The sequence below is a fragment of the Carcharodon carcharias genome, chromosome 4 (assembly GCF_017639515.1).
Source record: "Carcharodon carcharias isolate sCarCar2 chromosome 4, sCarCar2.pri, whole genome shotgun sequence".
NCBI lineage: Eukaryota > Metazoa > Chordata > Chondrichthyes > Lamniformes > Lamnidae > Carcharodon > Carcharodon carcharias.
In genome coordinates, this window is record NC_054470.1 from 200,473,128 (window position 1) to 200,490,350 (window position 17,223).

The 17,223-nt window shown below is 44.3% G+C and overlaps 1 protein-coding gene across 1 annotated transcript in view; it reads left to right on the forward strand.

Annotated features, from left to right (window-relative positions):
• Positions 1-11,133: 11,133 nt before the first annotated feature.
• c9 (complement component 9) overlaps positions 11,134-17,223 on the forward strand; it is a 36,952-nt gene continuing 30,862 nt past the window's right edge. The window contains exons 1-2 of the mRNA XM_041185375.1: positions 11,134-11,286; positions 12,008-12,152. Of these exons, the coding sequence (XP_041041309.1) occupies positions 11,134-11,286; positions 12,008-12,152 (298 nt within the window). The remainder of the gene's footprint in view (positions 11,287-12,007; positions 12,153-17,223) is intronic.

Below are 17,223 nucleotides of genomic sequence, written 5' to 3' on the forward strand. Positions count from 1 at the left end.
GTTTCTCAGATTGCCCCAAAATCTGTATATGAGACTATTCTGACCCAGGTGGAACAGCTTGTATTTATATAGCATCTTTAGTGCCATAAAATACTTCCACGATGCTTCACGACAGTGTTATCAAACTCAACTTCCTATTTCTATGGAAGGAGATGTTGGAGTGGGTGACCAAAAGCTTAGTGGTCAGTTTTGAGGAATGTCTTAACAGCATAGATGGAGATTTAGGGAGAGTCTTTCAATACTTGGGGCCTTGGCAGCTCAGGGGATGATACAATTGGTGAGGCAGAGGGAGTGGGCAATCAACAAGGAGCCAGAATTGGAGCAGCACAGACGCCTGTGGTGTAGGGCTAGAGTTGAAGTGATGCAGTGTCAAAATACTGACCTATAGTGAGTCGGGTGGTAAAAGCTGAAAAAGAAGGAAAGCAAAATACTGCAGCTGCTGGAGATATGAAATAAAAACAGGGCTGGAAAAACTCAGCAGGTCTGGTAGCATCTGTGGAGAGAGAAACAGAGTTAACATTTCAAGTTAACATTTCAACAACAGTGGGTGGGAAACCTCGATGAAGGAAGACATGTCAGGAGCACTGTTTTGGAAAGTGGCATCATCGGAACAGGTGCGACGGAGGCGAATGAACTGAGAGAATGGAGTGCGGCAAGTTCAGAAGGAGCCAGGTTAGAGTGGGTGAGAGGAGCAGAGAAATTGAGATGGCCGATATCACGCGGACAGTTCTCAATGAAAAGATCAAGAGCAGGTAAGGGACCAGAGGGATGGGTCCAGGTGGAGGGAGAATACTGGAGGCGAGTGAAAGGATCTGCAGAACGGAGGGAGGACTCTTGCTCAAAGAAGTGAGCACGGAGGTTGTTTCGGTGCCACTTCATGGTCTTGTCTGGACCTGGAAAAATTTATTAATCTTGCTTCCAATTTCCACCCCTCCATCACCTTCACATGGTCCATCTCCGCACTTCCCTTTCTTGACTTCTCAATTTCTGGGGAAAACCGTCCACCAATATTCATTACAAGCCTACTGACTCCCACAGCTACCTCAACTACAGCTCCTCACACCCTGCTTCCTGCAAGGACTCCATCCCATTCTCTCAGTTCCTTCGCCTCCGTCGCATCTGTTCTGATGATGCCACTTTCAAAAACAGTTCCTCTGACATGTCTTCCTTCTTCCTTAAATGAGGTTTCCCACCCACTGGTTGACAGGACCCTCAACCGTGTCCGGCCTATCTCCCATGCCCCTGCCCTCACACCTTCCTCTCCCTCCCAGAGCCATGTTAGGGTGCCCCTTGTCCTCACTTTTCACCCCACCAGCCTTCGCATTCAAAGGATCATCCTCCACGATTTCCACCAACTCCAGCATGATGCCACCACCAAACACATCTTCCATTCATTTCACTCTCCTCTCTCCCTCTCTCACTCTCCTTGCCTGCACCGACACCCGCCCCCGCCCCCCCCACCCCACCACTGTCGGCATTCCATAGGGCCTGTTCCCTCCGGGACACCCTGGTCCACTCCTCCATCAACCCCTACACTTCATCCCCCTCCTACGGCACCTTCCCATGCAACCGCAGGAGGTGCAACACCTGCCCCTTTACTTCCTCTCTCCTCACCGTCCAAGGGCCCAAACATTCCTTTCAAGTGAAGCAGCATTTCACTTGCACTTCCCTAAATTTAGTCTACTGCATTCGTTGCTCCCAATGCGGTCTCCTCTACATTGGAGAGACCAAACACAGACTGGGTGACCGCTTTGCAGAACACCTTCGATCTGTCCGCAAGCATGACCCAGACCTCCCTGTCGCTTGCCATTTCAACACTCCACCCTGCTCTCATGCCCACATGTCTGTCCTTGGCTTGCTGCATTGTTCCAGTGAAGCTCAATGCAAACTGGAGGAGCAGCACCTCATCTTCCAACCAGGCACTTTACAGCCTTCCGGACTGAATATTGAGTTCAAAAACGTCAGATCATGAACTCGCTCCTCCATCCCCACCCCCTTTTTTATCCCTTTTTTTTCAATATTCATTTTCAGTTTTTAATTTTTTTAATTTTTATTTTTTATCCACATTTTTATTTTTATTTATTTTCATTTTTATTCATTGTTTTATCCGCACCTTTTATCCTATTTTCAATGTTTTTCCCACCACCATTCCCTCCCCCACCCCCACTCGGGCCATCTGCCACTTGTTCATGTTGTTCTTTTCAGAGTGCTTACCCTGGACCTGCTATTACCACATTCTGCTTCCTGACCTTAATGCCACCATCAGCACCTCCTATCACTATCATTGACACCCCTTTGTCCTTTTGTTCATGACATCTTTGTCAATCTCTCCTTTGTCTCCACCTAGCCAGCTTCACTTGCTCCACCCCCCTTTAAACAGTATAAACTTCATCACATTTTAACTTCTCTTTAGCTCTGAAGAAGAGCCATACAGGCTCAAAACATTAACTGTTTTTTTTTTCCTCTCCACTGGTGCTGTTAGACCTGCTCATTTCCAGCATTTTCTGTTTTTGTTTAACATTTCAAGTCTAGTGACATCCCATGTCCCATTCCTGGAAGTGATGTTGGAGCTGGCTGAGTTGTGATCTGTCAAAAGCTCTTGACGAAACCATTTCTTCAGTGGTTGAACAGAAGCTCTTCCACCATGAGCTGATGTCTAGTCACAGCACAGAGGAGACCCTGCATGCTTATGCTGGTTCTCCGAAAGAGCTATTCAATTATTCCTACACCCCTTGCTCTTTCCCAATATTAGCACAATTATTTTCTTTTCAAGTTATTGAACTGGCTTTGCCCACTCCAGTGCACTCTAGCTCAATCACTGCTTATAAAAACTTCTCCATATCACCCTGCTTTGTTTTACTAAATCGATTACTTTAAATTTGTGTCCTTTGGTTGTTGACTCTCCTGTCATTGACAGGAACCAGTGTCTGCCTTATTTACTATTGAAACCATTCCTGATTTTGAATTCCCCTATTAAGGGGAGATTTAACCTTCTCTGCTTTAATCCTTTTTTTAGAAAAAGGGTGTAAAGATAAGCCCCAGTAACTACAGGCCAGTCAGTTTAATGTCGGTAGGAAACATCTGGAAACAATAACTCGGAACAAAATTAATATTCACATGGGCTAATTAAGGAAAGCCCACATGGACTCCTTAAGGGAAACATCATGTTTAACTAACTTGTTGGAGATTTTTGAAGAAGTTACAGTGTTGATGAGTGCAATTCTGTTGATGTGGTGCATATGGACTTCCAAAAGGCATTTGATACAGTGCTGCACAACAGACTTGTGAGCAAAGTTATAGCTCACGGAATAAAAGGGACAGGAGCAACATGGATAAAAACAGTAATGGTTAATGGATGTTTTTTGGGCTGGAGGAAGGTTTGTGGTGGAGTTCCCCAGGGGTCGGTATTGGGACCCTTCCCTTTCCTGATATATATTAATGAGCTAGACCTTGGTGTGCAGGGCACAATTTCAAAGTTTGCAGATGAGACAAAACTTGGAAGCATTGTGAACTGTGAGGAGCGTAGTATAGAACTTCTAAAGGACATAGGCAAGTGGGTGGACAGGTGACAGATGAAGGTCAGTGCAGAGAAATGTGAAGTGATTCATTTTGGTAGGAGGAACATGGAGAGACAATATAAAATGAAGGGCACAATTCTAACAGAGGAGCAGGAGCAGAGGGACATAGAGTCATAGAGGTCTACAGCACAGAAAAAGGCCCTTTGGCCCATCGAGCCTGCGCCAGTCAAACAAGTATCTAAATATTCTAATCCCATTTTCCAGCACTAGGCCCATAGCCTTGTTGCCATGGCGTCACAAGTGCACATCCAAATACTTCTTAAATGTTATGAGGGTTTCTGCCTCTACCACCCTTTCAGGCAGTGAGTTCCAGATTCCCACCACCCTCTGGGTGAAAAGATTCTTCCTCACATCCTCTCTAAACCTCCTGCCCCTTACCTTAAATCTATGCTCCCTGGTTATTGATCCCTCCGCCAAAGGGAAAATTTTCTTCCTGTCTACCTTGTCTATGCCCCTCATAATTTTATACACCTCAATCATGTCCCCCTCAATCTCCTCTGCTCCAGGGAAAATAACCCCAGCCTATCCAATCTCTCCTCATAACTAAAACTCTCTAGCCCAGGCAACGTCCTGGTAAATCTCCTCTACACTTTCTCTAATGCAATCACATCCTTCCTATAATGCAGATTCCAGTACTGCACGCAATACTCTAGCTGTGGTCTAACCAGCGTTTTATACAGTTCCAGCATAACCTCCCTGCTCTTATATTCTATGCCTCAGCTAATAAAGGCAAGTGTTCTTAACCACCTTATCTACCTGTCCCACTACCTTAAGGGACCGGTGGACATGCACCCAAGGTCCCTCTGATCCTCAGTACTTCCCAGGGTTCTACCATTCATTATGTATTCCCATGTCTTGTTTGTCCTGCCCAAGTGCATCACCTCACACTTATCTAGATTAAATTCCATTTGCCATTGATCAGCCCATCTGACCAGCCTGTCTATATCTTCCTGTAATCTAAAGCTTTCCTCCTCGCTAATTACCACCCCACCAATTTTTGTGTCATCTGTGAACTCACTGTTCAACCCTCCTACATTTAAGTCTAAATCATTTATATATACCACAAACAGCAAGGGACCCAACACCGATACCTGTGGAACCACACTGGACACAGGCATCCAGTAGTCACAAAAACACCCCTCGACCATCTCTCTGCTTCCTGCCACTCAGCCAATTCTGGGTCCAATTTGCCAAATTGACTTGAATCCCATGGGCTCTTACCTTCGTTATCAGTCTCCCATGCAGGACCTTATCAAAAGCCTTGCTGAGGCCAAGTAGACTATATCAAATGCATTGCCCTCATCTACACACCTGGTCACCTCTTCGAAAAATTCAATCAAATTGGTCAGACATGACCTCCCCTTAACAAAACCATGCTGACTGTCCTTGATTAATCCCTGTCTCTCCAAGTATCGATTAATTCTGTCCCTCAGAATTGCTTCCAATAGTTTCCCCACAACAGAGGTTAGACTGACTGGCCTGTAGTTCCCTGGTTTATCCCTTCCTCCCTTTTTGAATAACAGTACCACATTGGCTGTCCTCCCGTCCTCTGCCACCTCTCCTGTGGCCAGAGAGGTGTTGAAAATTATTGCCAGCACCCCTGTTACTTCCTCCTTTGCCTCACTCAACACCTGGGATACATTTTAAGCCTGCCACACCACTTAGAGCCTCCTCCCTTTCTGTGCTAATTCCTTTAATTATATCACAGTCCTTCTGCCTGATTTCTATACCCACGTCGTCCCTCTCACTTGTGAACACTGACACAAAGTATTCATTTAGAACCCTACCTACGTCTTCCGGCTCCACACACAAATTAGCACTGTGGTCTTTAATGGGCCCCATTCTTTCCCTAGTTATCCTCTTACTCTTAATCTTAATATGCTTGTAAAATAACTGGATTTTCCTTTATGTTACCAGTGTTTTGTCATGCCCCCTTTTTGCTCTCCTAATTTCCTTTTTAATTCCCGCCTACACATTCTGTACTCCTCTAGGGCTTCCACAGTTTTGTGCCCTCGGTATCTGCCATAAGCCTCCCTTTTTCCAATCCTGTATACCCCTCAACATCCAGGGTTCCCTGGATTTGTTGGTCCCACCCTTTGTCTTTACTGGAATATGTTGGCCCTGTACTCTTCCTATTTCCTTCTTGAATGAGTCCCACTGTTCTGATGCAGATTTACCTAAAAATAGCTGCTCCCAGTCCACTCTGGCTAAATCATATCTGATCTTATTAAAATTGGCCTTCCCCCAGTTTAGAACTCTGATTTCTGGTCCATCCTTGTCCTTTTCCATAACAACCTTGAATCTAACGGAGTTATGATCACTATCTGCAAAATGCTACCCCACTGATACCTATTCCGCTTGCTCGGCTTCATTCCCTAAAGTTAAGTCCAGGACCGTCTCCTCTCTTGTAGGACCTACGTACTGGCTTAAAAAGTTCCCCTGGATGCATTTTAAGAATCCCGCTCCCTCTGAACCTATCACACTATGACTAACTCAGTTAATATTGGGGAAGTTGAAATCCCCCTATTACTACCCTATTATTTTTATACTTCTCTGAAATTTGCCTACATATCTGCTCTCTTCTTTCTCTCTGACTGTTTGGGGGCCTATAGTACACTCCCAGCAATGTGATTGCTCCTTTTTTGTTTTTCAGTTCTATCCATATGGCTTCATTTGAGGAGCCTTCTAAGACGTCATCCCTCCTTACTGCTGTAATTGATTCCTTGATCAATATTGTGATACCCCTCCTCTTTTACCTCCTCCCTGTCTCGCCTGAAGACCCTATATCTTGAAATATTGAGCTGCCAATCCTGCCCCTCTCTCAACCATGTCTCTGCGACAGCAATGACATCATACTTCCATGTGTTAACTTGTGCCCTCAACTCATCTGCCTTATTCGTCAGACTCCTTGCATTAAAATAAATACCATCCAACCTTGCCAAACTCCCTTGTGCCTTAACTGGCCTAAAGTACACTCCATATAGACCTAGGTGTATGTGTGTATTAATCATGGAAGGTGGCAGAACAGGTTGAGAGCGCAGTTCATAAAACATATGGAGTCCTGGGCTTTATTAATAGGGACATAGAGTACAAGAGTAAGGAGGTTATGTTGAACTTATCTAAGTCACTAGTTTGGACTCAGCTGGAGTATTGTGTACAGTTCTGGGCACCACACTTTAGGAAGGCTGTGAAAGCATTTGAGAGTACAGAAAAGATTTATGAAAATAGTTCCACAGATAAGGAACTTCAGTTGCGTGCATATTTTGAATAAGTTGAGACCTTTCCTTGGAGAAGAGAATGTTGAGAAGAGATTCGATTGAGCAGTTAAAAATCATGCGGGGTCTGGACAAAGTAGATAGGGAGAAACTATTCCCATTGGTGGAAGGATCAAGAACCAGAGGGCTACAGGATGATATGGATGGGCTGGTAAGATGGGCAGAGCAGTGGCAAATGGAATTTAATCCTGAGAAGTGTGAGATGATGCATTTTGGGAGGACTAACTAGCAAGGGAATACACAATGAATGGTAGGACCTTAGGAAGTACAGAGGATCAGAGTGATCTTGGTGTACATGTCGATAGATCCCTGAAGGCAGCAGCACAGGTAGGTAAGGTGGCTACAAAGGCATATGGGATTCTTGCCTTTGTTAGCCGAGGCATAGAATATAAGAGCACGGAGGTTATGTTGGAGCTGTATAAAACACTAGTTAGGCCACAGCTGGAGTACTGTGTGCAGTTCTGGTCACCACACTATAGGAAGGATGTGATTGCACTGGAGAGGGTGCAGAGGAGATTCACCAGGATGTTGCCTGGGCTGGAGAGTTTCAGCTATGAAGAGAGACTGGATATGCTAGGGTAGTTTTCCTTAGAGCAGAGAAGGCTGAGGGGTGGAACCTGATAGAGGTATACAAAATTATGAGGGGCATAGATAGAGTAGATAGGAAGAAACTTTTCCACTTAGAGGAGGTGCCAATAGCCAGGGGGCATAGATTTAAGGTAAGAGGCAGGAGGTTTAGAAGGGATTTGAGGAAAAATTGTTTCACCAAGAGGGTGATTGGAATCTGGAACACACTGCCTGAGGGGCTGATAGAGGCAGAATCCCTCACAACATTTATGAAGTATTTAGATGACCATTGGAAATGACATAGCATACAGGGCTACAGACCAAATGCTGGAAAATGGGGTTAGGATAGATAGGTGCTTCATGCCAGCATGGACACAATGGCCCGAAAGGCCTGTTTCTGTGATGTTTAACTCTATAGCTCTATGGCACAGATTTGAAGAAAAAGTGATGTGAGGAAAAACATTTTATGTAGCGAGTGGTTAAGGTCTGGAATGCACTGCCTGAGAGTGTGGTGGAGGCAGGTTCAACTGAAGCATTCAGAAGGGAATCAGACTGTTATCTGCAAAAGAAGATTGTGCAGGGTTGCAGGGGAATGGCTCCTAGGTGAATTGCTCGTTCGGTGAGCCAGTGCAGACATGATGGGCTGAATGGCCTCCTTTTGTGCTGCAGCAATTCTTTGATTCTGAGAACAATCCCAGCTCCTCCAGTCTCTCCACATGTGTTGAAGCCCCTCATTCCTGGTACCAGTCTAGTAAATCTCCTTTGCATTCCCTCCAAGGCCTGACATCCTAAGACATGGTGCCCAGAATTGGATGCAATGTTGCAGCTGAGGCTGAACCAGCCTTTTGTAAATGTTCCCTGTAACTTGTGTATGAATTAGGAGCAGGAATAAACCCATCGACCCCTCAAGCCTGCTCCGCCATTCAATAAGATCGTGGCTGATCCAATTGTAACCTCAACTCCACATTCCTGCCCTACCCTGGTAACCTTTCACCCCCTTCTTTATCAAGAATTTATCTAGTTCTGCCTTAAAAACTTCCTTGCTTTTCTCTGACCCAACCAGCCTAAATAAGGTCCTTTGTTCAATCTGTCAATTTTAAGCAAGACTTCACCACTGAAACTCATTCAGGGTTCCTTACAACTCAACTCAACTCAGTGGTAGCCATTCCAGAACTTGGGTCCCAATTGGTTATGTCTCCAGATCACACACTTGTGTTTTTTTTCACAATTACATGCACTCAAGTATAATGGCCTCGAAACAGTGTTAACCCTTTGCTCACCCATCTATAACCCATGGCTCAGCAGTTGGTCTCCACTTCAGCTCCTGCTCTGTACCCAGTTAGCTGGGGGTGGTTGGGTGAGTGGTTTGTGGACAGCGACCAGAGTTTTCTTGTTGTCCCAGATCTGTAATGAGAAAATCAGCCAGGGGCCCTGCCCTAATCACTAAAGGTGGTCTCATCTCACCAAATCCGTTAGGATCATATAGGACCTTTTCACCACCTACCCATCTTCTCATCAAAATCCTCGATCCCACCTTCTCATCCTCTCCATGTCCCTCAACCCCACCCTCTCATCCACTAACCTCCCCTCACTTTCTCCTCATATCCACTAACCTCCTCACCAAATTCCTCAACCCCATTCTCTCGGATTCCCCTCCAGAAACAATCCAGCCCCGCTCACGCTTTCCCTTTCATTGTACCTCCCCTAGTAAACCTGTTCCACGCTTCGATTCACCTTTGAGAGAAAATCTTGACTTTCCAGCTCACTCTGTACTCTTGTTTCAAGTTGTTGGCAGAGCCAATTCCTGTTGCTGCCCATTGGAAACCCATTCTTATCTTTCTGTCAGCTGTGTAGACCTACAGTGAGCTAATGACCTCAGTGGGAGTGGAGCTGCCTTGTTGATGATTGACAGACGTGTTCCATTTAGTCCTATTGCTCTAAGGCAACTCGATGTGTGACAACCCAACAGGACAGCTCGAGAGATGGCGACCATAGTTTCTCTCTATGTTTTTCTGTTCTCCTTTGTGACACTTTTGCCTAACTCAGAGGGTAAGGAAAGGTAAGGGCATGTTTGTAATTATTGCTGTTGGAAAAAAAAAGTTAACTTTTTTTTTATTTGTTCACGAGATGCTGGCATTTATTGCTGATCCCTAATTGCCCTTGTTCAGGCCACACTGGGTCTGGAATCACATATTTCTTTCCCTAGAGGGGCATTGGTGAACGAGACCAGATGGGTTTTTACAACACTCAGCAAATGGTTTCATAGTCATCCAAATTGTTATTGAATTCAAATTTCACCATTTGCTGTGGTGGAATTTGAACCCAGGTTCCCCAGAGCATTACCCTGGGTCTCTGGAATACAAGTCAGTGAGAATATCACTAAGCCATCACCTCACCATTGATATATAGTGTTTTTCACAGCCTCGAGACATCCAGAAGTGCTTCACAGCCTATTAAGTATTTTTAAATGTAGTGCCTGTTGGAATGCAGGAAACTCAGCCACAGATGTTCACACAGCAAGATCCCACAAACAAAAATGTGATAATAAGCAGAGAATCTGTTTTTGTGATGTCGATTGAGGGATAAATATTGGCCAGGACACCGGGGAGAACTCCCCTGCTGCATTTGAAAATAGTGACCTTGGGGTCTTCTACGTCCATTTACAGACTGGGCCTCGGTTTAATATCTTATCCGAAAGATGGACAGTGCAGCATTCCCTCAAAACTGCACTGTCAGCCAAGATTCTGTTCATGTCTCTGGAGTGGGATTTGAACACTTCTCATTCAGAGGTGAGAGTGCTGTCCATTGGACCCTGGCTGAGGAATGGAGGGAAATCAAGTCCACTCATAGCCTTTAGAGGTGGATAGCATAAGAATCAAACAATGCACTTGTTGGGAGTGGAATGTGCATTATTCCAAAACCATTGACTGATCCCAGTTCTAGTGCTCCCTGCCCCACTCCCTCACACCTCATTACAAAAGGCCACAGGGAATGAGCTTCCTTTGTCCAACGATGATACTTGGAAAAGTGGAACTGAGGTCAGTATGAGGCAGTCTGCTTCAATAACAAACATCAGGGCAAAGTTTGAGTGTCTCTACCCTGTTGGCACTAACACTGAGTGAGGAAAGAGCACCAAGCCTCTCCTGGGTTCAACCACACAACAGTTTGCCAGTAAAGTAGAAATGCTACCGATGCTTGATTCAGTTAGGGTGTAAATACCCTTACACTTCCCCTTCCTTTAAATCCCCTCAATTTAAATTCCCCTTACACTTCTACACTTCTACCCCCATTTCAATATCACTTACAAATACCCCCTTTAAATATCTCCTTACACTGTCGCCCTTTAAATTCTATCTACACTTTCCCCTACACTTCTTCCTTTAAATATCCCCAACTCATCCCTTTTAACTATTTCACTATGCCCTACCTTTAATAAATACTCCATTTTTAAAACCCATTTGTACCCCTCTTCCCCATAACCCCATCCTGTAAATACACTATGGTGTTCTTCCCTCTGGATTAGGTTGTCCTATTAATCTGAACTTTCAAATTATTCCTGATTTATCCCCTCCTCCTCTCTCCACATCTTTCCAAACTTCCTGCTGTCTCCAGGATTTGCCATTTCACCTAGGTTCCTCAATAAATAAATTAAAAATTGCCCCCCCTCCCTTCCCCGGAAGACTCTGGAGCCTCTGATTGGAGGAATGAGCTCAATGGCTATCGTCTGTCGATTCTTCAGGACTCAACTAGAAAATGAAGCACATCGGAGGAGAACAGAGAGAGACGTGAATACTCCAGCTAAGATCCCCTGTGAACTCTCACCCTGGGGTCAATGGTCATCCTGTCAGCCATGCAAAGGCCTTCGGGTAAGAAATGAACATTATCTTTATGCATAACTCAAGCAGAATTCTGGAACTCCCTTCCTAACAGCACTGTGGGTGTACCTACACCACATGGACTGCAGTGGTTCAAGAAGGCAGCAAACCACCACCTTCTCAAGGGCAAGTAGGGATGAGCAATAAAAATGCTGGCCCAGTCAGCGATGCCCACATCATGTGAAAGACTAAAAAAGATGATTGGCTACAGTGCCAAATCTCACCTGAACCTTTACATGACATCGTGTTTGGTTAAAAATTCATTCACAGGATGAGGGCATGGCTGGCTAGGCCAGCATTTATTACCTATCCCTACTTGCCCTTGAGAAGGTGGTGGTGAGTTGCTTTCTTGAACCTCTGTAGTCCATGTGGTGTAGGTACATCCACTGTGCTGTTAGGGAGGGAGTTCCAGGATTTTGACCCAGCGACAGTGAAGGAACGGAGATATATTTCCAAGTTGGGATGGTGAGTGATTTGGAGGGGAACTTCCAGGTGGTGGTGTTCCCATCTATCTGCTGCCCTTGTCCTTCTAGATGGTAGGCATTTGTAATGTGATATGGATTAACAAAGGGACATTTACTCAAACGCTGAGCTAACTTATGTGTTGTGACACAGGTGTTTGTAACAACTTGGATTTATCTAGCACTTTTAATGTGGAGAAGATTCCTAAAGTGTTTTCAGAAAGTCTGAATGTTCTCTGCTTTCTGTACAGTATCGATCCAGGAATATCCTACGATTCGGTCAGTTCGGGGGCAGAATTTGCACAGACATATTATCTGATGAGGAAAGCTGTCCAGTCAGCGGTAACTGTGAGGAGCCAGTCATCAACTGTGGAAGCAACTTCCAATGTGACAGTGGTAATTTCCCAGATTATGTGTTAAACGTCTGAGTTTATGTAACTGCCTGTGCATGTATGTATGAGCGTGTTACAGCATGTGTGTGTTGCTGTGCTTAAGTGATGATGTTATCTGAGTAGGAACATAGGAGCAGCAGTAAGCCATTCAGTCTGCTCCACCATTCAGTACAATCATGGTTGATCATCCACTTCAATGCTTTTTTCCCTCACTTATCGCATATCCATTTACATCATTGGTATTTAGATATCTGTCAATCTCTGCTTTAAACATACTCAATGACTGAGTTCCCACAGCCCTCTGGGGTAGAGAATTCCAAAGCTTCACAACTTTGAGTAAAAAATTTCTCCCCATCTCGGTCCGAAGTGGCTTCCCCCTTATTTTGAAATTGGGTCCCCTGATTGTGTCCCATGCACACATGCACACACACCAATGAAATAAAAACAGTACTGCAGGGATTCTGCCGAGGTTAAAAGTCAATGATTCATAGGCAAAGGATAGGCAGTGAAGATTTTGAAATGGCGTCACGTTACATGCTTGGTCCAGGATGTCATGGAGCAGCTGCAGGACATTCTGGGGAGGGAAGGTAAGCAGCCAGTGGTTGTGGTACACACTGATACCAACGACATAGGTAAACTAAGGGATAAGGACCTGCAAGCTCAGTACAGGAAGTTAGGAGATAAATTAAAATGCAGGACCTCAAATGTAGTAACCTCAGGATTACTCCCAGTTCCACGTGCTAGCGAGAGCAGGAATAAGAGGATAGACCAAATGAACATGTGGCTGGAGAGATGGTGTAGCCGGGAGGGATTCAGATTCTTGAGGCACTGGGACTGGTTCTGGGGAAGGTGGGAACTGTACAAACCAGACGGGCTGCACCCAGGCAGAGTTGGGACCGGTGTCCTTGTGGGGGCTTTTGCTAGTTCTGTTGGGAGTATTTAAACTAGTGTGGCAGGGGGATGGGATCCCAGGAGTAGGATCAGATAGGTCAGATTCAGATCAGAAAAATGGAGTTAGGACATTAGCTAGGGACATTATGATAGACATAGAGTTACAGGAGAAGCCAAGTTTACAAAGTGTCCAGCAAGGGAAATTGACAGGTTTAAACTGTTTATAATTCAGCGCAAGGATTATTACAAACAAGGTAGATGAGTTAAGGGCACAGGTAGACACATGGCAGCAGGATGTCATTGCTATAACGGAGACCTGGCTAAAGGAGGGACAAAATTGGCAGTTTAATATCCCTGGTTATAGAGTCTTCAGACACGATAGAGTGGGGGATAAGAAAGGAGGTGGGGTGGGGGGGGTGGTAGTACTAATGGCTAAAGATTCAATTCCAGTTGTGAGAAGGGATGATATACTAAATGGGTCAACAAACGAGGCTTTATGGATTGAGCTTAGAAATAAAAAAGGGGCAGTCACACTACTGGGAGTATACTACAGACCTCCAAATAGTGAAAGGGACATAGAAGAACAAATATTTAGGCAAATTTCTGCTTGAAAGAACAAGAGGGCAATAATAGTAGGAGACTTCAACGATCCTAATATCAACTGGGATTCAAACAATACAAGGGGCACTGAGGGAGAAATATTCATGCAGTGTGTTCAGGAAACTTTTTTCAACCAATTAGTGACAAACCCAGTCAGAGGAGATGCAATTCTAGACCTAGTCTTGAGGAACGAAAAAGGGCAAGTGGGTGAAGTGACAGTTGGCGACCATATCAGGGACAGTGATCACAATTCAGTTAGATTTAGCATTACCATGGAAAAGGACAGAGATAAGGCAGGAGTAAAAGTCTTGAACTGGGGAAAGGCATATTTTGCAGAAATGAGAAGGGACTTGGCTGAGGTGGACTGGACAGCACTGCTGGAGGATAAAACAGTGGAAAACCAGTGGAAAGCACTAACATGCGCGATCCTAGTTGTACAAAGTAGACATGTTCCCTACAAAAATAAGAGTTGTACTGCCAAATCTAGACCTCCCGGGTTGTCTAGTGGAATACAGGGGAAGATCAAACAGAAAAAGAAAGCGTACAATAGGCACAAAGAACTAAGCACTGCAGATAGCCTAGACAAATATAGGAAGGGCAGGGACGAAGTAAAAAAGGAAATAAGGAAATCAAAGAGAGGGCATGAAAAAAGATTAGCAAGTCAAGTTAAAGATAACACAAAGATGTTTTACCAATACATTAATGCTAAAAGGTTAGTTAGGCCCCACTTTTTCCTTATCAGAGATTAAGATGGAAACTTGTGTGTAGATGCAGAGGCTGTGGGAAGGGTTTTGAATGAATATTTTGTCTCCGTGTTTACAAAGGAAAGGGAGAATGTAGATATAGTAGTCCAGGAGGAACACTGCGAGATATTGGACAGGATAGTCATAAAGAGAGAGGAAGTACTCGAAGGGTTGAAATCCTTGAAAGTTGATAAGTCACCGGGGCCAGATGGATTGTTTCCGAGGCTGCTGAAGGAATTCAGGGAGGAGATAGCAGATGCTCTGAGGATGATTTTCCAATCTTCACTAGATACAGGGGAGGCACTGGAGAACTGGAGAAATGCAAATGTAGTTCCATTGTTTAAAAAGGGATCAAAAGAAATGCCAATTATAGGCCTGTTAGTCTTACATCAGTGGTGAGCAAATTAGTAGAATCAATCCTGAGAGATAGGATTAACTGTCATGTGGAAAGGCATGGACTAGTCAGGGATGGTCAGCATGGATTTCTTAAAGGAAGGTCTTGCCTCACAAATTTGATTGAATTCTTTGAGGAAGTGACAAGAAGGGTTGATGAAGGTAGTGCAGTGGATGTTGTGTACATGGATTTTAGCAAGGCATTTGACAAGATCCCACATGGCAGATTGGTCAGGAAAGTAAAAGCCCATGGGGATTCAGGATAATGTGGCAAACTGGATAAAAGGTTGGCTTTGTAACAGGAAACAAAGGGTAATGATAGATGGATGCCCTTGCGAATGGAAAGTTGTCTCAAGTGGTGTTCCACAGGGCTCGGTGTTGGGACCCTTGCTGTTTGTGTTATATATTAACGATTTGGAAGTGAAAGTGGGGGGTACGATTGGGAAATTTGCAGATGACACAAAAGATTGGCCGAGTAGTGGATAGTGTAGAGGATAGCCATAATCTCCAAAACGATATAGATGGTTTGGTGGAGTGGGCGGTAAAGTGGCAGATGGATTTTAACATAGAGAAGTGTGAGGTCATACATTTAGGGAGTTCAAACAGTTACAGGGATTACACAATAAATGGGAATATACTAAGAGGGGTAGAAGAAGTGAGAGATCTTGGCGTACAAGTACACAGGTCCCTGAAGGCAGCAGTTCAAGTAGACAAGGTTGTAAGGAAGGCATATGGAATGCTCTCCTTCACTGGCAGAGGTATAGAATATAAAAGTAAGGATATAATGTTGGAATTTTTTAAAACACTAGTGAGGCCACAACTGGAGTATGATGTGCAGTTCTGGTCACGACATTACAGGAAGGACATAATAGCTCTGGAGAGTGTGCAGAGGAGATTTACAAGAATGTTGCCAGCATTAGAATAGTGTAGCTATGAGGAGAGATTGGATAGGTTGGGGTTATTTTCCTTAGAACAAAAGCAGCTGAGAGTTGACTTGGTTGAGGTGTACAAAATTATGAGGGGAATAGATAGAGTGGACAGGATAAAATTGTTTCCCTTGATGGAGAATACTAGAACCAGGGGACATAGATTCAGGATAAGTGGCAGAAGGTGTAGGGGGGAAATGGGGAAGAACTTTTTTTATGCACAGGGTAGTGGGTGTCTGGAATTCGCTGCCCAAGTTGGTGGTAGAGGCAAAAACTCTAAACTCTTTTAAAACGTACCTGGATTTTCACCTAAAGTGCTGTAAGCTGCAGGGCTGCGGGCTGGGTGCAGGAAGGTGGGATTAGAAATGGCACCTGGATGTCCTCGGGCTGGCATGGACAAGATGGGCTGAATGGCTTCCTTCTGTGCTATAACTTTTCTATGGTTCTATGGTCTCTCAGCACTGATTCACAAAACAATCAATGACTTTGGCACTGCCTTCCAGGCGGGCTCAAGGAATACTTGCAGGTACTCTATCCCAGCACGTAGCAACTTCGGAGCAGTTTGTATTCACTTCTGGCTGTGGACTTACTCTACTCTGAAAAAAGACTGCTGTTTTCCTTCTCAAGCAGTTGATCCTTCTCTTCTCAAAGACAAGACCAAAACCTACTTTTTAAAAACAGTCTCCAGGCATGGCTTTTTTTTCAGAACCATGAAACCATGTGAGCCTCTTTGTACACAGACCATCCGGATCAAGAAGTTTCGAGCCTTTTTATCAACTGCTTAATTACCCTTTCTTGTAAAAGATGCCTTATCCCAAAATAGCAATCAGTGTCCCTTGAAGTGATTAAAGTGCTCATGACACTCATCATTTAAGAAATACTCTGCACAGCTGTTCCTTCTACCAAAGTGGATAACCTCACATTTTTCCACATTAAATTCCATCTGCCATGTTCTTGCCCACTCACTAAGTCTGTCCAAATCCCCTTGAGGCCACTTTACATCTTCCTCACAACACACATTCCCTCCTAGCTTTGTGTCATCAGCAAACTTGGAAATATTACATCAATATATAATGTGAACAGCTGGGACCTAAGTGTGCATCAGTTAAAGGATCTCATCAGCAACTTCTTATAAATGGGCTAGGTGTCAGTTACAATTGGGAGTACATTCATCTGCCCAAATATGTGAATAATCAATATGAAGAGTTGTGGCTCACTGCGGAGAATCCTTACATTGGCTGATAAAATATATCTCACACCAAACACAATCTCTAACTGATGGGTTATTATAGTAGTTTTGATAAACAAAGGACTGTAGCTCTAAGAATAATCCTGTATTGTAAGATCACATGATCTATGTAAACCAATGGGTTAGCAGCACAAGGAACCTCGAAGGAAGTTCTTCTTTACTTATAGAGTTAGATATACACATGTAGCTGCTGCTGCTGTCTTGTGATTAAAGTCCATTGTTTCCACCAAGAAAAGTTGCACAGAAAATCAACTCTATAACAAACTGGTGACG